This window comes from Podarcis filfolensis (assembly GCF_964270895.1).
Source record: "Podarcis filfolensis genome assembly, chromosome: 9".
In the NCBI taxonomy this organism is placed as follows: domain Eukaryota; kingdom Metazoa; phylum Chordata; class Lepidosauria; order Squamata; family Lacertidae; genus Podarcis; species Podarcis filfolensis.
In genome coordinates this window covers 50,358,150-50,382,853 of record NC_139610.1, presented here as the reverse complement: position 1 = coordinate 50,382,853, position 24,704 = coordinate 50,358,150, and the positions used below count along the sequence as shown (strand labels likewise).

Below are 24,704 nucleotides of genomic sequence, written 5' to 3'. Positions count from 1 at the left end.
CATGAAATTTGATCAAAGTCCAAGAAACTAATGGACATGTTACCATTATTGTTCCTTCTTCCATGTAAAAGATGATGAGTGCACAGTGGTGTCACCTTTCTTTGAGGGAGCAGCAAGGAAGTGCTTCAGAAGCATGTAGTAGCAGTGGATGAGTCCATGAATGATGCTTCATTTAGCGGTCAACAAATGAACTAGCTCTCAGTTTATGGAGATAAGGCAACAATGCAATATGGCTTGTATTTCACTCCCCGCCCCCATGCAGAATGATGTTATTCATTGTATCTAAAAGCATTATATGTTTCAGGTTTGACTCACACAAGGGCTTCTGGTGTCAACTCTTAGAAGAAGGAAAAACAAAATGTCTTGGGAAGAGCAAAGGCAGAAAGTACCCTCCAATGGATTCTGAGGTAAACTCTTATCAGTTGTGCTGTGGATAAATTCCAGCCAAACATAACATACTTCAGAGTGATTTCAGTGAAAGAAACCTTAAGTTCATACTTAACTCTTCCCTTAAGATGAATGGGACTTAAAAACAACTTAGGTTGAATTGTAATGTACCCAATATGCCATTTACTTCATTTGCAATTCATTGCAATTCATCCATATGGATTGTTGTAAAAATTTACATATTTTTAGTTAGAACTAAGCCTCTCAGCAAAAGCACACAAAAGTTATTGTCATATGCAATGTCTTGATTATTCAGATTTTTGTGTTACTTGAAAAGGACCAGAATTTTAATTAAATTTATCCTAAATTTAGTTAATTTATTTCTAAATTTGTTAGGAATCTCCTTTATCTCAGGTGCACAAGTCCTGTTTCTCAAATGAAGATATGAACACTTATATGCATGAGGTGGAGCCATGGTTGGACTTTAGGATTCAAGCACCAGGGAGGGGCAGAGGATAAGGACCTCAGGGTCACAAACACAGACACAAGGCACAGGGGAAAATTTGCTCATTAAATGCTTGGCTTAACATCATAGATACAACATTAGGGGTAACTACTCCACATAAATCATCCTAAATGATTCTGTAAAACTACCTCATATTTCAGATCTTAGTCTTGAAGGTTGTTGGAAAAAATGAAAAATGTTTATTTAGTTACAGCATTTATACTTTCCCCTTTAGCCAAAAAGACTCTGAAAGCAGCTTACAAAAATTGGTTCTAAGACGGCCCCTGTCCTCAGGCTCACAATCTAAAAAGACATGGCACATCAGGGGGGAAAGGAATGAGAAGGAAGAGGGGAAAACAAACTCCGTCACAAGTTCTTAAAATTACAGTTCTTAAAGTTACAACCAATGTCAGTGGCAATTCTGTCTGATTTCTCCTTGATAGGGCAGCCCATCCCCTAAAGCACTCTTCACCCCAAATCAGATCTCTGTCAGTATTGTATGCTGCAGCCCTTAAGAAATTGATGCATTGAAAGATCTTTTATGTGGTATATTCACAAATAATTGGATAAATGTTCCCATTTATTCATAAATGATTAAAGTGTGATCAGAGAGGAGTGGGAGACTTTTAGTTTTTATTCACAAACATGGTTTTACAATAAAGCTCACTACCATGTAGAGAATATCTTACACAATATCACATGGCTATTTTATTGACTAAGTAGAATGGCTCTACAAATTCAGGAAAGACACTGAAATTGTTCCAATACTCTAAAACTAGATTAGGGTCTAGGCAATCAAGCTAGATCCAGTACTGCTATTTAACCTAGTAATGTGGACAAAAGATTTGTGATTGCTTAGGACAGGAAGCCAATATAGTACCCCCCGATGTTGGTGAATTACAGTTCCCATCATCCTTTACCTTTGGCCATAACAACTGGGGCTGTTGCTGTAGTCAATGACATCTGGACAGCATTACTCAGCTACTCCTGGTTTAGGACTACTAAAATGATCCAGGATAAGTGAAGTATACTATCACATGTTAAAATTATTTTTCCTCTATCAGGTGCATACTCAAGATCATTACATGTGAGTTAGTCTTGAACCACCCTACAGTCACAATCAGGAAAAGTAGGGGAAGGGTGATGCGGGATTAAGATTGTACTCATAGTACAAATATGTTATCCTCTAAAATGGGAGTCAAACATGTGCCCCTCCAAATATTGTTGGGGCAGTATCCAACGAAGTAGTTCCATTTGTACTTCTGGCAGCACAACAGAACTTCCCCTCCCTCTCTTCTCCCCCAAGCTCCATAAATCTGTTCTGGGGGTTCCCCCAACCTTTGGACTCCAACTCCCACAGCCAACGTGGCAATGGGCAGGGGCTTGGGAATTGTAGTCCAGTGGCATCTGAAGGACCATAGGCTACCTACCACCTGTCTAGCTCCAGGACCAGCAGTTTGTCCCATCTTGAGAGGTGGTTGTGGAAAGAGGAGGACTCGCTAGCATTAGAGCAGTATTGTAGTCTCACAGAGAAGGCATGGGAGCGTTGAATCTCTTTGGTAACAAATCCCATAGCCCTTGGGACTCCCTCTCAGAGACTCTAATACTGCCATAAGCTTTTGGAAAAGGTTCTGCAAGTGCAGCTCCAACTGCTGGAAATGGAAGCTGTGTGTGCAGGAAACATTTTTCTGTGTAGTGTCATTAGATGGATTAAATTGTCTGTGCCTTAAGTAATTCAGTTGCTGATACTTAGTTCCAAATGTGATTTACAAAAAAAAATAATGGATTGAGTTCAGATCAAGATAAAGTAAATTGGAAGACAAAATACTATAGACACTGTAGTATTTCCCCAAATAAAATGTTGGTTTTTGTATCCCTCAGTGCAGGGTTTTTCTGTCAAGCTACTACAGAGATCACAATGTGGAACTCTCAAAGCTTCTACACAAATTGGGACAACCCCTTCCATCATGGCTGAGACAGGAACTACAAAAAGTGAGATAGCATTGGGGAAAATGCTTCTAGAGAGAGCTCTTCTTCACTTCAAGTATAATCAGACCTAAAGTCTCTAGTAACTACAAGAAAGCTGTTGGGAAATCTATCTCTTCTAGAGAACAAAAATGTGAGGCTTGTGCCATATGCTGGCAAGTGGACTGTGAAAGTGTGTGCACTTGTGTCTCTGGAAGTGCATGGTATTTCATTACAGTTTCTGGTTTCATGGAGGTTACATAGGGAAGGTCATATGGGCCAGCTCCCACTTATTTCATTGGGGCTGGCACAAGAAAACTTCTAGTGGGTTGTGCCTATAACTTGCTGTGCAAAGGTGGAAATAAAAAGCAACTGGTCTAGGTTTCAAAAACAATATACAACTGTCCAAAATCAAAATAAATATTTACAATTTTATATATTATATTCATATCAGTTTAAGAATATTGTGTCTCATGTCAGTTTTGTAACCCACTGTCTGCCTGCTGAGGTTTCTTATTGTTTGATTACAATGCTGTGTCTTTTTTAAAATGAGAAAATACGTAGCACAAAATGCCAGATGTATTCCCCCTTTGCAATCTGATTCAAAGCACTGAACTAGGTTTTTTTTTTAAGTCAGTTTATGTTGTTTAGAAATACAACATAGGTGGGGAATGCATCATAGTATTCAAAGAAAGGATATTATGTATTTGAGTTGGCTGGCTGAATCCTTTCACCTCAATTCACTGAACTGGGAGTTGCTGTAGCATTGTGGAACCTGTCCCTTCCTGAACAAATGACTGATGGAAGAAGTGCTGCAGATGCTCTGCTTGTAGATCAGCATCAGAAGTGCATGTCTAACCAGGGCTTCTAGATATTTAAGATTTTCCCGAAGTACAGAAGATTCTCCCAAATCACAGTCTTACACATTCTATTCACCTTTTACTGGATCAGGGTCTTTGGCTACTGCAGGAAAAATACTTAGGCATAATTTACAAGGCTTTGATTGTTTCGCTTGAATACCACAAACAAAAACCCTTACATCGTTGAAGCAAAGAATTCCAAAATAATTAAATCCAAACTTGTAAAATAATTTTTCAGGTTCACAGGAGTAAAAAAATCATGTCAGTGAAATAATTGTATTTTTTAAAAAAAAAAATCATATCCTTTTTTGGTCAGTCTTTTGCCACTAGCTAAGCTGATTTCCCATCCCAAATTCCCCTCCTCATGCCTAAAATTGGAAAAGATTCCACTGATTCACTAGTCCTACATCAGACGGAGAAAGTGGCAAGTAGCATACTCATATCTGATTTGCTTTATTTACATCATTATGTGTTCTACATGCTTTGGATTTCTTAGGTACTATATTATGCATTTCTTTAGTATTTTCAAAATGAACAGATTCACAAGCTATGGAAAGACATTTGGAGCGAATATCTGCAGTTAAGTTAATACAACAAATTAATCAAAATTATTTTTTAAGCAATGAACATTATGCTGCTGGCCTAAAAAAATTATGAACACAGTTAACTTTAAAAACCGATGATGAAATTTCTGAAAGCATGTAGCTCTGATAATTAATATTTTACAACACTATAATGACTAAATGTGTAGCAAAGCTAGAAAATATTATGAACCAAGTTTACTCTATTGATATTTGGCTCAGGGTGTTTTGAAACTAAATGGCTAGATCTCTAACCAAATATATCAAAATATTAGATATAAGACAGTAATTATGCACCATTATTTTCATTACCGTTTACTGGATGTAGCATCACCCAGCCAAGGTTAAGGACTGTTCAGTCCCAATTATTTTAATGGAAAGCTGCTCACATGCTTAAACGTGCTTGGAGCCCCCAATTTAGGAAGCACTACATTGATAAGGAAATCTTTTAAGCCATTAGTCCTACTCCTTACCTTTTTGTTAAGTAAAGCAATAAACTGAGTGCAAATGGCCCCTTTATTCAATATAGAAATAACAAGAGCTCAAACTTTATCTCTGTCATTACCACTTTATGAACAAATATACAATTGTACTTGAACAACCACATGTATGCAGTATCCTTTCCATTTGTGAACGATTCTCTGCAGAAGAGTGCTTTCTTCCTTCCTTATCCTGTCATACAAATCTATAATAGGTTCCTCCAATCTACTGGTTTTCAAACTTTTGCTTGATAAGTAGAAGCTTGGCATTACTCAAAGAAAGATCTTTAGTGGCAGGCAAGTGTCCTTGAATGATAGTTTGCTAAACACAACCAATCTTCTGAAGCAAAGTACTGGTTTTAGGCTGCAATCCTATACCCACTTACCTGTAAGTCTCAATAGAGCTACTTTTGAGTACACATGTATAGGACTGCACTGTGAAGAATCCAAAAATTCAGGTAGGCATTTTATACCTCCCACTAGTTTAAATGACTGCACAAACACATGTCAGAATAAATTCCAGCATAAATCTTTACATATTTACTTTAACATAGTTCTTTGAAAACTCACGGAAGTGACTTTGAAAGTTGGCTATCTGAAACAGTTGTGTCAGTAAAAACAACAACAGTGTGATTATTTACAGGACATCATTATTAAAGGTACACACACCAAAAGGGAAACAAACAATGAAGTAAACCAAGCAATCCATGCAGTTACACATGGTTCTGCTGCAGTATTTGCCCAGTACTACACATGAGAAAATGAGGAGTGGAACTAATCTTCAAAATATATTGTACAGATTATCCTTATTATTGCTGGAAAATGTGAAGCTTCCTCAGGAAGAATAAAATAGGTATTTCAGTGTTTATAGATGTAATATTCTTCTCATTCACATTGAATGAAAATTGCTGGAAATGTTTTTCTCAAATTTTTTAAAAGAAAATAAAACTAGACATTATTCTGATAGTGGCATGATTTCTGCTGTGCAACAATAAACTCTGATAAAAAACAGCCTCTCCACATTTTTTGTAGTGACTTTATTCTAATGCAGTTTCTTTTACTGTTTGACAGCAAGTTACAACGTACTATAGAAACAGCTGCCTCAGAGATATTTTTTTTTGAAGCTGCCTGCTGTTTCTATGTTAATAACATTATTCCGAGGGGCTCTTTGTTTTGCTGCCTTGTCATTTTATTATCTTTGATGACAGAATTTTTCAAGTGTGCTACAGTTACACATCCATAGTATTACAGTAAAGGGAAGCAATACAGAAGTCAATAAAAGTTACTTAGAACCATACTGAAGAAAGCCCAGCATTTTAACACTATTAAAAGTGAGAGGGAGAACAGCCTGGTGTTTTCTAAACAATTTAGTTTTTGACAGCACAGCACAGGAAAGCACCATAGCTCACTAGCAGAATACATGTAGAAGGCCCCATTTCCACTTAAAAGAAATACAGTGGTACCTTGGTTCTCAAACATAATCCATTCCGGGAAACCATTCGACTCCCGAAACTGTTCGAAAACCAAGGTGTGGCTTCTGATTAGCTGCAGAAGCTTCCTGCACTCTAGCAGAAGCCACGTCGGATGTTCAGCTTCCCAAAAACGTTGGCAAACCACAACACTTACTTCCAGGTTTGCGGCATTCGGGAGCCGATTTGTTCGACAACTAAGCCATTTGAGAACTAAGGTACCACTGTAACCTGTGTGACGCTGCTGAAAACACCTCCCCAGTAAAATAAAATGTGACAACACCGCAAGTTATAGCTTGCCCCCACTCCATTTCATTGACTGTTGGTTTAGCTTATATTCCAAAAACATCTACCTGAGGTCACAATACTGGGAAAGACCCCAGCCACTATCGATCAGGGTAGGCCAGGTAATACAGATGAATGGTTAGAAAGGCAAACTGCTCAAAACTAGTTTCCAACCCTATAAAGCTATGTGTCCCAAGAAGAACTGCCACCTCTGGGTGATTAAATGAGCAAAGCCACATGGATGTATCCAGTCCAGCAATTATTTGCACCATCTATTACTGATATTTACATGCAGAAAGAAGCAGTCCATATCACAGAGGAAGATCTACTACTACTTGACCTCCACGGCCTGGGTCTTTCATGCAAAAAAGGTTAAAAACGGACCTCCAGAACGAATTAAGTTCTTAGCCCGAGGTACCACTGTACTGCTTAAGGAGTAGTAAGTTGTTAAAACTGTAGCAACTTACTATTACAGTATATAACTTTAAATAGCATTTGCCAATGTCGCTCCTACTCTTCTGGGCCAACATTCCAATCTCGGGACCTCCCGGGGGGGGGAATAGGAGAGAGGTAGTGGGGTGGCAAAGCTTAAGTTCTTTTATTTAGTGTATGTTTGGGGGTTTTCTGCCAGTGTCACTTGCAGAAGTTCCCTTTCTATTCCTTCGTTATGTTGTTATGTATGGTGGGAGAGGTTGGGGTGGCCTAGGGTGTGGTTGATTGTCTTTGGCTGGCTGCGGTGGGATTTGTTTGTGTGTGGGTGAGGCGGGTTGTCGGGTTAAGTTAGCCATATTGAATCATATGCTGTCAGTGGGTTATGAGCTCTTTCTAGTTTGAGTGGGCATTGTTATTTTGGAAGGTGTTCAGTAGGGCCAGTTCTGGGGTGACTTCTAGTACTTGTTTATTTTGCTTATTTCTGGTATAACTGCGCACACTCCTTTTCTGACTGGGTCCTCAATTACTTGGTTTGGTGGGATCTGCTGGTTCAGACACAGCATATGTCTGAGAAAGCCCCATGTGGGATCATGGGGAGGAGGTGCAAGGAAAAAACTGTTGTGACATTGATTTCTTTGGCAACTTGGAAGCTGTGGTGGGATCTAGAAACGGCAACCTGGAGCCCCACTGACTACTTACTGGTAATTGCTCTCTTCTCCATCAGCTTGGGAGCTTTTTCTGAGACACTTGCAGGGTATGAGAGTATCCTTTGTCATTTGGACATCTTTATCAAGATGCTAACAGATCTGCCTGCCTTTGATCAGTTGTGCTTCAAGGGAAGCTCATCAGTCGTCTGATTCTTTAATATTTTCCAGCCCAGATAGATGTTAACCAAAGGATCTCACAATAGTCATCTCCTTGCAGGAGCAAGGAAGCATAGGAGAAACAGATGCACCACAAGAGCAACTTGGATGGGATGGCTTTCAAAGAGGGCTAGACAATTGCACGGAGGAGAGGCCTATCAAAGGCAACTAGCCGTGATGGCTATGCTCAGCCTCCCCTGTTGGAGGGAGCAATGCTTCTGAAAAGCACTTGCTGGAAGCCACAGATTTCCCAAACGTGTTTCACAAGGACCCCTCCCTTCCCTCTGCCCCCAGTACCTGAGGGTCGTCAAGTCTCTCCATGGATTTGGCCAGAACAAAGTACCGTATTTTTCGCTCTATAGGACGCACTTTTTCCCCTTCAAAAATGAAGGGGAAATGTGTGTGCGTCCTATGGAGCAAAGAAGCCATATCCCCGCAACCCTCTCCCGGCTGGAGAGGTGACGCGTGGCTATGGCAGGAGCCTCTTTAGCCGCGTGCCACCTCTCCATCCGGGAGAGCGCGCACGGGGCTAAAGAAGCCATAGCCCCGCGACCCTCTCCCAGCTGGAGAGGTGACGCGCGACTATGGCAGCATCCTCTCCGCTGCGCGCCTTTCCGCTGCTCCCCGACCTGCTCTTTGGGGCTTTTGGTGGGCTTCCCCCCGCCAGCCCCAAAGAGCAGGTCGAAAGGAACCTGAAGCCTGGAGAGCGAGAGGGGTCAGTGCGCACCGACCCCTCTCGCTCTCCAGGCTTCCAAGGTAGCCGCCTGAAGGCGACTGAACGCACCTTAAACGGCACCTTGTTTTAGAGGGGGGAAACAAGAGGGGGAAAATTCTCCCCCTCTCTGTGCAGCGCCTCCTGCCGCTTCACTGAAGGGGCGCTGGGCAGAGAGGGGGAGATTTTTTTTTTCTTGTTCTCCCCCCTCTAAAACAAGGTGCGTCCTATTGTCCGGTGCGTCCTATAGAGCGAAAAATATGGTATATGCTAGGGAAAGGCTCCTTCCCTGCAAAGAAAATGGAGGAATCAGCAGGTGCCTGGCTTCCAGCCAGGCTAGCAGCAGTCTGGCACATGAGGGTGGGGGACACGGGAAGGAAGCATTCCTATAGTATAGGGCACTCAAGTGGCATTTCCACCTACCTGAACTCTAAGCCTTTCCCGCTTTTGTTCTGGCCTGTCTCTCTCCCAAGGAAGATGCAAGCTCTTGCTGGAAACCACCTGTGGGGAGAGTGTTCCTATGATTCCCAAATGTTTCAGAAGCATCTTTTTGTTCCTTTAGCTGCTTGATATAGTCATAGAATGGCAGGGTTGGAAGGGAATCCAAGGGTCATCTAGTCTAACCCCCCGGCAATGCAAGGATCCTGTCCACAGCCAGTCCTGGCTGGGCTCCAAACTCCAGCCTTCTGTTTACCATTGCAATTCTGCATGGGGTGGAGAAAGGGGAGAGAGAAATGTGTTGCTTACACTCTCATAACACTGATATGAGATCCACACCATGCAGCCCTTTCAATAACTAAAGTCTAAAGGGCTGTCACATGGAGGATGGAGCAAGCTTGTTTTCTCCTGCTCCAGAGGCCCTTAGGGCCTAAAGCAGTGACTCGCCTTCCTTGGAGGTTTTTAAGCAGCACTTGGATGGCCATTGGCCATGGATCATCTAGTTGAGATTCCTTCATTGCAGGAGGTTGGACTAGATGACCCTCGCGATTCCTTCCAACTCTACAATTCTATGATGCTATGTTTTAAAGAGCATCCAATGCGCCTTTAAAGCACATGACTTCCCCTGAAATGATTTGTGCCATTGTGGCTTCCCTCTCACAGACTTACAATCCCCAGAACCCCTAACAAACTACAATTCCCAGGATCATTTGGGGGGAAGACATCTGCTTTTTAGAACAGGGATGGAGAACCTGCAGTTTGCTCACCCCCATTTTCTAGAAACCAGGAATAGGAAGCTCAAGTGCTTCAAACAGTGTGGTTATAGGGAGCAGCATGTATAAAATATTGAATGTAATAGGGTTATTAAGGTAATTGTATCAAAATTATTATGGGAATGTTAAGGAGGGTGAGAAAGAGATTTGGGAATTCTGGTGGTGAGTGATGACTGGATGATGGTTTGAAAGGGAGTTTGAATGTGAGGCAGTTGAGAGCAGTGGGTTTTGGAGCGGGTGGTTGGGCAACTAACTATTCAGTTTAGGATCAGTAGACTAGTTGTCATTGTTGTAATAAAGCAGCATATAAAATAAAGAGAATTTGAGGCCATAAGTCTCTTTTAGTGAGGGTGCAGTACCTAGCATCTGGACCAAACATTGATATTTTTTGCTCTTTTCTAGTTTCATAGGTTTACGTTCTGGTTCTAATGATGTAATAGGGGTGGGGCTCTTTAAATATTGGGGGCTGCTACACACTCCTTTTCTTCTTAAAAAAACACACACAATAATTTCCCCTTGTTTTCAAGAGCACATGCATTGTCTCTTTCTTCAGGTTCTTCAGTTACATTTGTTGTGAGACATTGGTGTTATATGCAGTATAGGGTTGGGAAGAAAAGAGAGAGCAGCATACTGTCAGCGGAAGTCGCTGGAGAGCCTTGGCACATCCACATTTTAGCAGTGACAAAAATGAAAGGAAGAAGTGATCAGTGCAGAAGTGGGGCTCACAGGGAAGCAGCAATGGCTCTGTGTCAGGCAGCACAATGTCCTGTTAAGCATCCTCTCACACTGCAGAAAAAAAGTTGCACTTAACCCTCAGTTACAGCTGACTGGCAGCTTATTACATATGAAGTGAAGAACAGGAACAACTTGAGATATACATGACAATATACTCCTTGTTCTAAATTTGTGTCACAATAGTCAATCTGTGTCTAAATCTTCAACACCATTAATACCAGAGGCTATGGAGTATCTCTTGGAACATCCAAGTTGGCTAAGAAATCCTAATAAATTCACTTCAATTTATTCTAAAAGCAAAAAATAAAAACTTGAATAAACTGTTTGGCTTTAAGTAGAGACAAACAACAATAGCTAAAACCATCTACATTATATGTGTAATTCCAGAGATTATAGCTTGTCTGCAGCGGCACTTAATGTGACTACAATACGGAACAAAGCTTTAAAATTCTGGTTACAGTGCAATGCCTCCAGTATCAATTGGAATGAAAGCAGAAACTGAAACCATCCCTACTGCTCATCAACTTTTCAGAAAGCCTCTACAAACAATAATGAGCAGTCCTGTTATTAAAGCACTTGGGTCACAACCCAACATTCTAGAAAGCATATATGTGCACCAAGTCTCTCTTTGCCTTTGGGGAATACATACACTGCTCAAAATTTTGGGGGGAAGACATATAAATTTGGGTTGATTTGTATACTAAAGACACCATCAGTCTCAACAACTGATTTGCAAAGATGGAACATTTTTGTAGTAATAAAAGGCATCACTATTTTCAATAATTCTGCTCAGCTTGATGAATCATAGAATCTTAACTATAGAGTTGAAAGAATTGAAGCATCATCTAGCCCAACTCCCAGCTAATGACTATAGTACCTCCCTCTGAAGAGCACAGTCAGGTGCTAAACCTTCCAAATCTGAAGCTGCAGAGGTAGACAGAGATCCTCAACATCTCCTCAAATGCGAGGAAAGTTGGAAGCTGTTTGGCAGTTGCACAGCCAAAAGACATATGGAGAGTCTTAGCCTCATAGGACTCAACTGGCAATCCTTTCCTGCTGCTCCCCAGTACAGTAAAGGCGGACAAGCAGAATGTGCCTGTTGGACTTCCCTACCTAAAAGCCCACTTCAAACAGGGACTCTCTACTCACTTGCACCCAAACTGCTATTTTCCTTCAGCAAGGGAGGATGTTGGATGTTCCTGCATAAAGGTGCTCAGGGCACTTTCAAGCAGGGATGCCCAACTAGCAACTCTCTCCTTCAAGCAGTAATGCCCATTCTGGAATGCCCTTGCTGGAGGCTGGGGCAGCAGGTTTGGTGCAAGTTGCGACTAGCAAAAAAAATGTAATTATTGATTACTGCATCCCATATATGGAATATATACATAATTACAAGCAGTTAAAACATAAAAGTAACTGCATTATTTAAATATGTAAACCTTTCCCCTCAAAATTTGGTCAAGGTTATGAAACAAAAGCACCATCCAGTGGCCAAATTGATTTCCTACTACGTATCAGTGTTTTTAAGTTTTCCGGGTACGGCAGATTGAATGAAAAGCACAGTAGCACCCACCAATCATTGTTTATTTGTTTAAATGTATACAGTATCCCGAAAGGATCGCTGCTGTTTTTTAATGTTTCTCTTGACTAGGATGTGTTTGATGGCACGAATTTCTCTAGTACCAGACTATTTCACATATTACATCACACAAAGAGATCGTGGTTTCCCTACCCCATCCGAGAAACGGGTTCACGGGGCTCGGTGTGCTTTGCTTAATTCGTTGCACAGTAAAACGAATACTGTACGTTATCTGTCTCCGATTCGTTACTGGGAACTACTTTGGAAACCAGTAAGAACTCTTCTGTAAATGTATCAATTCACAGGTAACTTCACGATTTGCTCCAAAATAATTCAGAACTACTAACAGGCGGCTGCCCACCAGCTGCGTTACACGTACAACCCACTCACATGTTGCTTTCGCGATAACGACTGCTGTGTAGGTTAACAGCAGCTCCGCCATAAACTAGCCTACCTTCTGTGTAAGTGGAGGTGCCCGGCCTCAGCCCCACTAAGTTTATTAATGTAGTTTCAGAGAGCTCAATGCAAGTACGACTAGTCTGCCAATTTAAACCGCGTCGCAGGCGGAGGCCCCGCTTGCTGGCAAGGTACAGGCTTCCGCGAAGCGCACTTGGGAGACTGAAACCTCGCCCAACCGAAAGCGGGAGACGGTGCGCACGCGCGCCTCGCACCAACGGCTCAACTGGCCCGGCCCTCGAGCCCCCTCCCCGTGCCCGAGAAGTGGGCGTGGCCTCCTCCCCATTATAAAAACGCTCGCGAGGCGCGCGCCTCTTCCTTTTCGAGGGCGCTCTGGAGACGACGGTTGGGGTTTAGTCGGAAGCAGAGGAAGCGTGGGCCTGGGCCTAGGCTGGGGTGGGGAAAGGGAAGGGAAGTAGAGGGGATGCTTCTTTTCCCGCGCAAGGCTAGTAGTTGTTTCTCCTGAGTATGCGCCTGTAACCAGCGAGCGTGCTTTTGGTAGCAGGAGAGCGGAGGGCATCTAGCGCGCATGCGCCTTAACTGTCGCGATGCTTAAAAGGAGGCTGTTGTTTCGGGAGGGGGAGGGCGGGGGGAGGCCGAGCGACGCTGAACAGGAGGAGCCAAGCGCGTCTACAGGTAGGACAATTTACTTTACTTCGGAAGGGAATCCTGAGGGTCGCATTTTTGCGCTCCGGCGTCATTTTCAAATGCCAAGTAACGCGCGCCTCGTGCGCTCGCTGGGGCTGCCGGGTAAAGAGGGGCCAGGGACCAACTCCATGCTTCCATGGGACCTGCCAGCGTGGCAGCATCCCTTCCTATCCATGGTAGAGCAAACGGTCACCTTGCCCCTTGGCATAGCTCGCACCATTTAATTGGGGCGAGACTCTGACTAGGGCAAGTAACAGTGTTCCTCCGGGAGGGGGAGGCCTTCTCGGCCCGCGCTGAGGGATCGTCGCCTGGAATGGGGTGGGGGAATCGCCTTCATAAAAAGAGTTGTCCCATCTGCCCCTTGTCAATGTACAAATGTGGCCTGCTTTGAAGCTACCCACAGTTGTGAGATTAAGATTTTTTTGGTAATTGTTGCAAAGTGCTGAAAGCTTCAAGGATAATATTGAGTAAGAGTCCGTTTGCACACGCCTTACTAAAGGGCCTTGCTTTGGGGTGACCTTGTGGCCTAAAAACCGGTCGTATTGAGCCTCCTTGAACTTACTGTTTTCGGTAGTTAAGGTTCTGTTGGGGAGGCTCCTTCCTCTTCTAACTGAACTGCTTTGGGTTTTAAATTGGAATTATGCTCTTACAAGCGAGTCTCAAGGTCACTCTTCCAATGTTACTCCAAAAGCCCTCTTCAGAACCAGCACATTCTGTGAAAGTGCGTTTGAAATTAGAGCTGATAACTAAGAAGGCATGCATGACATCTTTAATTAGTATCCTTGGGAGTGTGGCATTTGACCAGCTGCTTAGTCTTTTGCAGTGCTATTTGCGGAAAAATATTTAAATACAACTTGATTGCACTAAATTACTTTTATACATAAACAGTCTAACTTAATAATTTCTTTCATCTTGAAAAATGAGTTGCGATAACAAAATCTTGATGGGCTATAAAACTTAGCATCCTTTTTTTCCTTTTTGCAGGATATATGTGCTTGCTACTCTTGAGTTTGAAGATGGGCAGTGGAAGTGGCACGTGCTTCTGCTAAAAGTGTGTTAACGGGGTAGTCATGAAATTTTTGTTCTCAACAGTGTTACAGCAATGAAAACATAAATAACTTTAGTGCCTGAAACAAAGCTATTGTAAGCTGTAAATATTACAAGTGAATGCAGTTTAAATAATTGAAATTAATGTATAAGATTTGTTTGCTTTGTAAAGGCACTTTAAATGCTGTGGAGTAAATTGAGGAAAGTGCCTCCTCAGTTTGTATTTTTATGTGTATATATTGCCTTATGTTGTGGTTTTGATACAATAAAATTAAAATGGTTTGCAATTATTTACTGTTTTCCCAATTCAGTTGCTTGGTTTTAACCTGGCTGATCACAAAAACTTAAGTAGGTGTTGCAAATGCATCAGTGTGTGTGGTGCTTTACAAAATAGGAATCTCAAAGGCACTTTTCATTGAAGTCATTTGAAAAAAACCATTCCTGTGCCATAGTGTAACAGAGCCTACAAACAGTTGAATGTTTTCTCCTTTTATCTGTCTCCACTTACTTCCTTGGGACAGGGGCCTCACCTCATGTACTCTGTAATCTTCCATGCACAATTTGTCATTTGACCTTTCCACACCCCCCCCCCAATAATTTTACCATTTAAAATTTAACATATGAGAAAAGAAGGGGGAATGGATCTTCCCTCTGCCTTAGCCAGCATGGACAGGGGTGAATATTGGAGTAATATTTGGAGGGCACCATGTTGGCTGCCCTGTAGAAACAGAGTTTGGAGTGTTAATTTGAATGAAAGGAGAGATAACATCACACTAGTGTTTTGAAAGAGTTCTAGGCATAACATCAAGTAAGGATGGAGTATTTTTGATAGAGCAGGTGGCCTCCAGGCAGCTAAAAGACAGATTTGTCTATCTGGCTTGTGAGTTGAAATGGATTGCCTGTAATTTACATACAGGTTACATACATTTCAATTTGTCCACAAGGGGGTGGTGGTGGTGTTGAAATGGGGAAATGTTAGCACAAGATACAGTGGTACCTCGGGTTACATACGCTTCAGGTTACAGACTCCGCTAACCCAGGAATATTACCTCGGGTTAAGAACTTCGCTTCAGGATGAGAACAGAAATCGTGCAGCAGCAGGAGGCCCCATTAGCTAAAGTGGTGCTTCAGGTTAAGAACATACCTCCAGAACAAATTAAGTTCTTAACCCGAGGGACCACTGTACTATGGGCTACATAAATTAAAAGTGGGCTTTGATATCTGTGATTTGCCCTGATAGCAGCTCTTGCATTTCCTTTTGTACCCATCAAAGGCAAAGCTACGGAAGTTTAAGTTAATTACAACCTTGTACATACTTGGGTCCCGTTAAAGGGATAGAATCACAGTACATAACACATACCTTGTGTTTTAATTAAAATTACTTTGAAAGCGTCATTCTTCTACAAATACCGTTGTGACTTGGAATAGCACTAAAAGATGAAGCAAGGACGTGCATCTTTGCATGTGTCCAAGTGAAAACCTTACAAATTACAGAATAGCGTATGAAAAGTTTAGTTTTTTGTTTGATAGGTGACTTCCCTTATTTGGGTGGGGAAGATTAGAAGAGCTGTATCAAAAGCATAAAAGGACAAAAGGTTAATGAGATTTCAAATGGGCATACAGAGAAATGATGGCCACAGTTAGCTACTTGTTCCTAGGACAAAACAAGCATGTTTGAGATTTTTGCCTACTTGACACTTAAAACAAATGTAGGTGCACGTTGAGATCTATATCTTAAAAGTGAAATCTTCACTTGATTAAGCTTATAACAAAGACTTCAATAAATGGCAGGTTTTATTGTGCAAGTTACGTTTTATGGCTTTGATCAAAATATAAAATTGTGACAGACTTCAATAAGATTGAAAACCATACTTTCTAGATAAGTTTTTGAGTGTACTGTACTGCTAAATGCTTAGACATACTGAAATTGCTTGATAAGTAAAGTCAGCCGAGTTTAAAACAAAATGTTGAATTCAGGAAGTTTTCAAATCACATTTCTAGTAAAAAAGATTTAACTAATACAGCATAGTTTTGAAAAGGGGAAAATAGCCTAGCACCTTGAATGTCCAACATACTTTTAGAAGACCTCTCCCAGCCCCTGTACTTAGGTGGCTATTGTTTATTAAAAACAATCAATTTAGCAGTTTACATTTCATTAAAGATTAGCTTTGTTTCATAAGGGTGAAGGCTGCCTAACATAAAATCAAGTACCAAGTGAAAGTTACAGAAAGCTATATAAATGGAGAAGTATCCATATAGAGCACAAAATTTATGTTTAAGTTAGGCACAGCTCTTTGCCACATTTGTATACTTTGCCATACAGGGCCAAATGTTTTTCTTGGGGATTTTTATATTTATTGCATTGACATTCTTCCCATATAAACCAGTCATCTGGGTTCTTTTCAAACCCATGTGTTTTTCAGATGATGCTGAGGTATTAGGTAAAAAAATGCAACAAAACATACCCATACATGTAGAAACATCACTTGAGTACATAAATGCACACCTATCATAACTAGGAAGCACCCAAAGGCCGACACATTGCAATTAGGAATTTTGTGAAGGAAAGACACCAATCTCACAGGTACGGTATATAACCAGTTGATTGAGAACTACCAATCACCCTCTTGACAGTTATTGCTATATCTTTAAAAACATTTTTAAAAATTCAATTGGAACAGAAACTTAAATTGGTAATAGAGTCTTACAGTTCATAAATAATGCAGTTTCCTATTTTATAATTAAACTTGAAACTCTGGTTGAAGTAAAATTGATTCTTTGTATCTTTAAAGTCCATTCTGGGTGCTACATAATGGTATGGTTTGAGTCATGAAATCTTTTCTATAGCCTCATGCAAAGGGATCATGGAAGGATTTATTGTCTGAAAAGAAAGCCTTAGTACTAGGTCATGTAAATCTAATGGAAAGCTAGTAGTAAGCACAATCTAGTGTGTCTGAAGCCTTGCAGAAAGACAAAAAGAAAAGCTCTTACAAATGAGTACAAAAAGTTTGGCCTGTCTGCTATATATATTACAAGCCAGTGTGATTAGTGTAAATCAGTGAAGCTTTATTTTACTCTGTCTAAAAAGTGTATTCTCATAAAATCTTGTATATGGATATTGCGCATTGATATTTTACCACTTTACACATTTAAATAGGACAAGTCATGTTCATATGTATATCGAGAACTATTTGTGCAATTATTTAAATGTGCTATTCGTTGGGGATTTCATTGATCAGGGGGACACAATAAATATTACTTCCCCCTGTGTTTCAATGTAAGTCGACATTACTTTAAGATGAACTACCATATTATCCAACAAAATAAGCATACACAGAAAAATGTGTACAGCTTTGTACTGACTGCTGTTAGTGATCAGTGATGCGATCATGGTCATAGTTTGGTCACACTTCTTATCCAAGGTACAAAAGAGGAAACTTTGGTATAGACACCTGGAGAGTCTTTGACTCCACAGCCGTAACCCCAGGAGGTCACCCCATATACAACCCAACTTTCTCCAGGGCGTTCACACATGAGTGGCCCACCACTGTCTCCCTGGCAGCTGTCCACACGCTTCTGCTCTTGGAGGCTACCAGCACAGAGCATCCTTCCTGTGAACCTTGTCCGATAGCGTTCTTCACAGATTCTTTTAGGAAGCAGAGGGATGGCAGCTTGTTGCAATGTTCTTGAGTAAGCTCTTCCTGTGGAAGAAAAATACTGGCTTTGACATATTGAAAGTGAAATGTGTGTTAGAAATAATGCAGTCTTCCGCATTCCTTACAGACATGTTATTTCTACGCCAGTCAACTGCCATGTACCATTGTTTTCACACTAATTAGGAGGGTCTTCGTGATGGACAATGGTGGTTTTTTTGGAAGGAGATACCGCAAAACTATATATTAGGTTATTTCTGGCCATCTTTCTATAGGAAAAAATGGACAAAAACTATAATAAAGAAGTATGTGGACGCAATGGAACCCATACCTTTCATTTATCTCTCCCAAGCCACCTCACTAGCAATAGAAGGCAACTTTTTGCAGTATTTTAAAATGCTGTGTGGGAATACTTGACTCTGAGATTTGTGCAAGCAATTCCCTTAAAGCAGAAGTTGCCAAGGTGGGATACAGCATAATAATTTTAGACAATCCACTGCAATACATTGAGCACCATTAGAATAGAAGAGTTAGCACCTGCCATATCTAAGGAACAACAAAAGTTGGTATAACAAGCAAAAATCCAGACAGACCTGTCTGAAAAGCTTTTACTAGCTGGGTCATTCCATATCAAGTGATCCAACTTTTTTTACCTCATGTCATCCAGTTTTCTTCATATTTTGTACACTTGTTGAATGATCAAAACTTAAGTTTAAATCTAAAATTTTAATTTTTTTTATCTCATCCCGTAGGTGAGTTATGACAAGAAGCCCACATTACCATTGTAAGGAAAAAATGATTTTGTGCTGTAAAAGCAATCCTTACCTGTGTCACCCCATCCAGTGATGTAACAATTGGGAGCAGTTTTCTGTGGCCTCTCTCGTCTGAGTGGCAAACAAGCAGGCAAGACATGGGTGCTAAAGCGAGCACACTGCTCTTCGGGTCCTTGCAGCCTCACCAGCGCAATGTCATAATCACTGCTATCAGGCCTATATTCTTTGTGTTGCACAATCTCTTGTACTCCAATTTCTTCCTCGTACTCCTCAGGCACTAATGTGTGGTAGTCTCCAACACGCACCACATAGCTCCGAGTATTATTGCCATATCTAAGAAGAAGAAAATAAGCTATCACCTTTGGACTGATCTTCTCTGGTAAGACGCTGGGAAAGTTTCATTAAAGATTCAAGCTTTTTGTAAAATCCCCGCCCCGCCAAAAAGCGCCTCTACAATTTAGTAGTAGTTTCAGCTACTGTAAACACAGAAGCCTGGTCAACTACGGTCAATTTATTTAATCAGTCCAGTCTGTTTTGACTAAAGAAAACCGTTTTACAGGATTAAGAACTCCAATTATAAATACATCACTGTATGTGCTTTAAAGAGTTTGCATGTTTTAGATGTGATCTAGCACTGAGGAAGAGAACAACGGGGGCACGTGACAGAAAACCCTTTTCCAACACTAATATTTTGTATAGTTCTCTTGCAAATCCCCCTGTATTTCCTTTGTCTGGAAATTCAAATGGAAAAATGCAGCTGATGTTAAATATAAAAAGTGCAATGTGGAAAAATTGACCCTTGTTATCATGAACACCCACTCCCACTTAAAATTGTATTTAATTATACTATATTTAAAAAAACAAAACATTAACACGTTTTTCCCATAGGAAAAATAGTGTCATTTTCCTAACTGGTCAATGAAGATTGTTTTCAGGATTTATCTTCTGAGTTGAAAAAAAGGCATGGTTTTTTTAAGTAAAAAGGAGATTCAGAAATTATGTTGACACCTTTAAAAAAAGGTTCATAAATACAGTTCGCTCACAGGATGGTGTGAAGGGCAGCAAGGACTTATAGAATCATTGATATTTCAGAAAGATAAAAATCCTTCACACAGCATACTCGCATATATCTAAATTGTGGCTATCATTCATGGGAGTCCTTGTGACTTAATCTAAGCAGCTGAGCTAAAGGTAAAAATAGCATTGCTGCCCCAATACAATTGATTTTCCAGTTTGAGATTTGTATTCCTGATATACAATATGAAGGGAGGGAAAACACATTTCCTAAGTTCATTTGCAATGAAATTTCTAACTTCTGATACTCTCAGTGTTCTCTCCCACTATTTAGAAAGTTGTTCTAAAATTATTTTTTCACATAGGAATGACAATTTTGAGAATTGGCATACATTTATGAATTTATATTCATTGGCATACATTAATGAATCTCACTATATTGTATATTTCAGGTTTCTGTGCTGGCTGTTACAATTTAAGAAATAATTTCATGTCAATAGTGGTGTGAATAAGCTTCAAATACTATGGAAATGTGTTTTCCAGTGACCTGTCAGCCTAGAATCTTGACATTAATTTACTTGTAGGAACTCTACCATCTGAATGAGAGAAATCAATAGAATACTTTGACTTAATTCGAAAATGTCACAACTTAGTCACAAATGATGTGTTCTGACACCCACAGCAAAGAGGTGGCTTGTCTCCCTTCTGACAATGCTTGTGGCTTTGCTTCAATCTTCTTTGAAGAATGAAGGATAGTTGTTCACAGTAATGAATACATGAAGAGCTGAATTAAGCTTCAGTACTTAATGATGCAGCAAAAAGTTCTCATTGAAATTGCCTATATGTGGACAAGTAAACCGATTTTGTTTCCTGCACTAGTCAATAAAAAATTCCCCACTAGGCTATCGTTTCCCATAAAGCAAAGGTATATTTACCGTTTGCAGTTTGGAAAAATCTGTAAAATAGAGGCAGCATTTCGGATACAGATATATAGAACCAGAGGCATAGCTGGGGGGGGGGGGCAAGGCACAGTGGGCGCCACACCACGGGGAGTGGCACCATGGGGCCTGCAGTGTGTCCGAGTCATGCGTCTCTTCGCACTGCCCGAAACAGCTGAGGGAGAGGCAGCGAGCAGACTGCATTGCAAACTCTGCGCTGCCCACAAAGGCATCATGCAGCTTGCATCTGCCCTAGCGGCTAGCTATGCCGTTGTATAGAACAGATTATATTTTGTATGATTTGGCAGAATTTGGGTGACAAATGACTAGGACAGATTAGGAGACATTTGTGTGTATTCTTGTGTGAGAATATGCAAATAATATTGTGTGACCTAAGTGCTGCAGAATTTTGAAACTTCAGAGTATGGGTCCTACATGAGCTCCTCAGTGCTAGAAATCCGTTGTAGTTCTTTTTCAGTATCTGGCCTAGCTAAGGTGCTTTCTGTCAATGCAATGTCCTGAAACAGCACCGCATGTGTAGGCTGGGAAATAAGAGATAGCACAGTTGTTCTTTTGCGGTGAACTCACACTGGTTTAGGAAGAAAGCCGAAAAGTAAAGGCTGCAGAGCGTTTTATGTGTACTTGCTCTACCATGCAGCAGATTATTCACAGAGCAGATGTATAAATGGAGTTTAAAAAGCATCCTGATACAGGAACGGATTAGGTTCCCTGCCGAATTCCACTCCCCACATCACCTCTTCAGCGGGTGAGATTATATACTAAGAGGATAACAATTTGGCTGAAGTTACCAGTCCCTTAGCCAATTTTTACAGCCCTCTTTAGACTATTGTAAACATAAGCACAACTGTATGCATGCATACAGCCTCCTCTGAGGACTGCTTGTATTAAGTAGTCACTGACAGACTGATAATAACCATCACTGTGAAACGCACAATTGCCCTACAGGAAGTTGCAAGAGCTGAGCTATGGAACTCATTGCAAAGAAAAACGCTGTGGGAAAGAAACTTAACAATTTCCAAAGATGAATTTGATATTGGTAGAAAATTGTGTCAGTGCTTGCTAGCTGATTATGCCAAACTTTTCCTGCATCTGCCAACATTTTGCGACTGGCTCAGCCCTTGGACCACAGTCTCAACTTTCTCAAGTGGGTCCCGAGGGTAGAAACTGTAAGAATCCCTGCACTGTTGTAATATCTCTTCAGGCTCATCCAATAGCAATGCAGCTAGAGGAACTTGCTGTTAAATTTGTCTCTCTTTACTCAGCATATTTAGTGACTTTTCGTCATTTTAAGAGGAAGTTCTATTCATCTCAGTCAAGCTTGAATGATGCTGTACTATAACAAAGCTTTTAAGATATCTAGACTACATATCATGCTTGTACAGTAGATCCACTTCACACATATTCTATGATCTATGCTTACGTTATTTTAAACTATTACATGAACTTCCACTTTATTTCTGATTCTGTGAATTTGGACAGGGAGTGGGTGCGGAAGGGAGGCTATGTTAAAATACATTTTAGATATTCCTACTGGCCAATGTAGACACGTTTGTTACCTACAAGGTAGCTTTATATGCACTAGAAGCAAGAAAACAATTACTCTTTTTTTAACCCCAATGTTGTTGACTGTTAAGGGAATTTCAAAATCTAAATCGGGTTGAGAACAGGATCTGTTTAGAAGGCAGGATGCTGAGCTCCGCCATCCTCCACAGGGCTGCCCACTCATCAGTTGCTTGAACTTACCATGGACTTTGTAACTGAGTCAGCCAGTCACAAGCTTTTGCCCAGTTGAAAAGCACAATATACAGATTTACTGTCCTGGACTGACAATGATCAACTTTATTTCAAAATGCTTAGTACCTGGAGAACCTGGTGTTTCTGTTGCACTATGTAACTGGTTGCTTGCTTTGTAACTACAACTGTTAGTTTATGAACTAATTAAATTATAATGAATTGTGTCATTATTATGTATTATTCCCTACTGTATTTCACTGCTGAAAATTAGTTAATTTTCTGCAATTTTCAAAATGATATTTTCTATATGCCTTAAGTGAAGCATTGTAACACTAATAAAATTATTGATTCATTTATTATTATTGATTCATTTAAGCTACAATACTGAGCCTGGTTTTGATCACTGGTCATGCTTTACTCTGTCTCACTGGGTTGCTGCTGAGCAAATTCAAATCCTTACTGAAGAACCCATTTAATTTTTCTGCACTGGCCTGGAATGGCCGGACATGCAGTGGTCTTGGCTGAATCTCAAATTACCGAATGTTTCGCTCTATAGGACGCACTTTTCCCCCCTCCAAAAATTAAGGGGAAATGTGTGTGCGTCCTATGGAGCGAATGCAGGCTCCTTGGCTTCAGCGATAGCAACGCGAAGCCTCCAAAGTGCAGAGGGAGCACTCCCTCAATGCTCCGGAGGCTTTGCGTTGCATTCGCTGAAGCCTGGAGAGCGAGAGGGGTCAGTGCACACCGACCCCTCTCGCTCTCCAGGCTTCAGGGATAGCCGCCTGAAGCCTTTGGAGCGCAGCGGGAACTCCAAAAGGCTTCGGGTTCCTTTTGCTGAAGCCGGGAGAGCAAGAGAGGGAGAGCTGCGCAGCGCCCCTTCAGCGAAGCGGGAGGAGAAATGGAAGGGGCTCCGTTTCACCTGCCGCTTCACTGAAGGGGCGCTGTGCAGAGAGGGGGAGAATTCCCCCCCCCTGCTCTACCCCTCCTATGGTCCGGTGCATCCTATGGTCTGGTGCATCCTATAGAGTGAAAAATACGGTAACTGTCAGTGGGGTCTTTGTCTTCCTTGCACTGGTCTCCTTCCTATACTAATGACCAATACATAGCCACCTGCAAATCATGCAATGGTACCTCTTAAAACAGTGTGCTGCCGTAAGCACCCAGCAGCTGCTGATGAGAGTGGCACCACACAGCAATCTTCCATCACCATGGGATGATTTCAAGCGCAGAGCAACTTGCCAGGGCCATCCACCTCTAGAAAGAGAACAAGAATAATTCAACTTAATATTCCATTCAATATAAGGGTCTATGTGAAGTAGCAACTGGCGCCTTCTCTTTGATACAGCACCTTCTCTTGTGCTTTGTTTTCAATAGTTCAGCGACATTAACTGATGAGACTTGTTAAGTGACATTCTGAATTAAGATTACATTTATACATTATTCGGCAAGCGGCAGTCTTTTCTCCTATTGTAAACCAATAAAACTAGCTCTTCTTGAGCTACATGTTTTGTTGCAAACAAGATTGTCACTGTATCTCACCTGGAAATGACAATAAATGAGCCTGGGACATGCAAGCAAGGTATGTGCCCTATGACTGAGCTAAGGCCCTCGCCTTTTCACACTCTGGTTCTTTGAATCCAAGCTAATAGCTTTTTGCCCAAGTATCATTTTTAAAAAATTGCTCCATTTACCTTAAAGAATTTTTCCCTCCAATGATCCGCTTCTGCCGACGATGCAGTAACCTCAAACCACACACAGAAGAAAGAGAATCTATGCAGGAATGAAATCATAGACATTAGAGTCTCCCATCAGGAAACAGCAGAGCACTATTTCAATTGTTGGCTTGTTTTCCGTACGCCATTACTAGGGCTGACCCACTACTTCTGTATCTTTTTTATTAAAAAAAAAAACACACACAATCCACATCAATATATTTTTTCCTCCTTCCAGCAAGCACTGAAGAAATCAATATAATACCCACTTCACCTTTATTACTGTTTGCAGGTGCCTTCTTGCTAAGGTAGTCACAGATCACCCCCGCATCTTCACTATGACGACAATTGTGTCTGCCAATATCCTGTTTAATGCAGTCAGCAAGAGATCTTTCATTTCCTGTACATTTCACATTGTCCACATGGATGGGGCCCTTTCCTTCTCCAAAATATGCCATGGTCCTTGCTCGTGCAGAACCTCTAGAAACAGAAAATTTTAAAGGTGACTTTTTTATTAAGACACTACAGCAACAATAGCAATTGAGGTTCAATACAAATTATCTTCCATCTTTAATATTGCCTGCTACAGGAAAATATAAATATCTGTAATTAGTAGGCATATCAATGGTTTTGAAAATTAATAGCAAC

General features: G+C 41.0%; 2 protein-coding genes and 2 long non-coding RNA genes across 5 annotated transcripts in view; 2 read left to right on the top strand and 2 right to left on the bottom strand.

Moving 5' to 3' along the window:
* Positions 1-5,788, top strand: part of LOC310742173 (bifunctional heparan sulfate N-deacetylase/N-sulfotransferase 3-like) — a 56,286-nt gene extending 50,498 nt beyond the window's left edge. Inside the window, 2 exon segments of the mRNA XM_083571159.1 lie at positions 305-407; positions 2,774-5,788. Coding sequence (XP_083427285.1) covers positions 305-407; positions 2,774-2,893 — 223 coding nt within the window. The 3' untranslated portion in view covers positions 2,894-5,788.
* Positions 1-13,227, bottom strand: part of LOC310742554 — a 29,310-nt gene extending 16,083 nt beyond the window's left edge. Inside the window, exon 1 of the long non-coding RNA XR_014538547.1 lies at positions 13,167-13,227. This is a non-coding gene — a long non-coding RNA (uncharacterized lncRNA). The remainder of the gene's footprint in view (positions 1-13,166) is intronic.
* Positions 13,228-15,987: 2,760 nt separating this feature from the next.
* PRSS12 (serine protease 12) overlaps positions 15,988-24,704 on the bottom strand; it is a 57,648-nt gene continuing 48,931 nt past the window's right edge. For both annotated transcript variants that reach the window (XM_083571219.1, XM_083571218.1), the window contains exons 9-13: positions 24,331-24,536; positions 24,036-24,114; positions 23,476-23,598; positions 18,690-18,970; positions 15,988-17,912 (exon numbers count right to left, since the gene is read on the bottom strand). In XM_083571219.1, the coding sequence (XP_083427345.1) occupies positions 17,605-17,912; positions 18,690-18,970; positions 23,476-23,598; positions 24,036-24,114; positions 24,331-24,536 (997 nt within the window). In that variant the 3' untranslated portion in view covers positions 15,988-17,604. The remainder of the gene's footprint in view (positions 17,913-18,689; positions 18,971-23,475; positions 23,599-24,035; positions 24,115-24,330; positions 24,537-24,704) is intronic.
* LOC310742604 lies at positions 20,750-22,700 on the top strand. The gene is made up of 2 exons (XR_014538602.1): positions 20,750-21,776; positions 21,825-22,700. It is a non-coding gene; the product is annotated as an uncharacterized lncRNA (long non-coding RNA).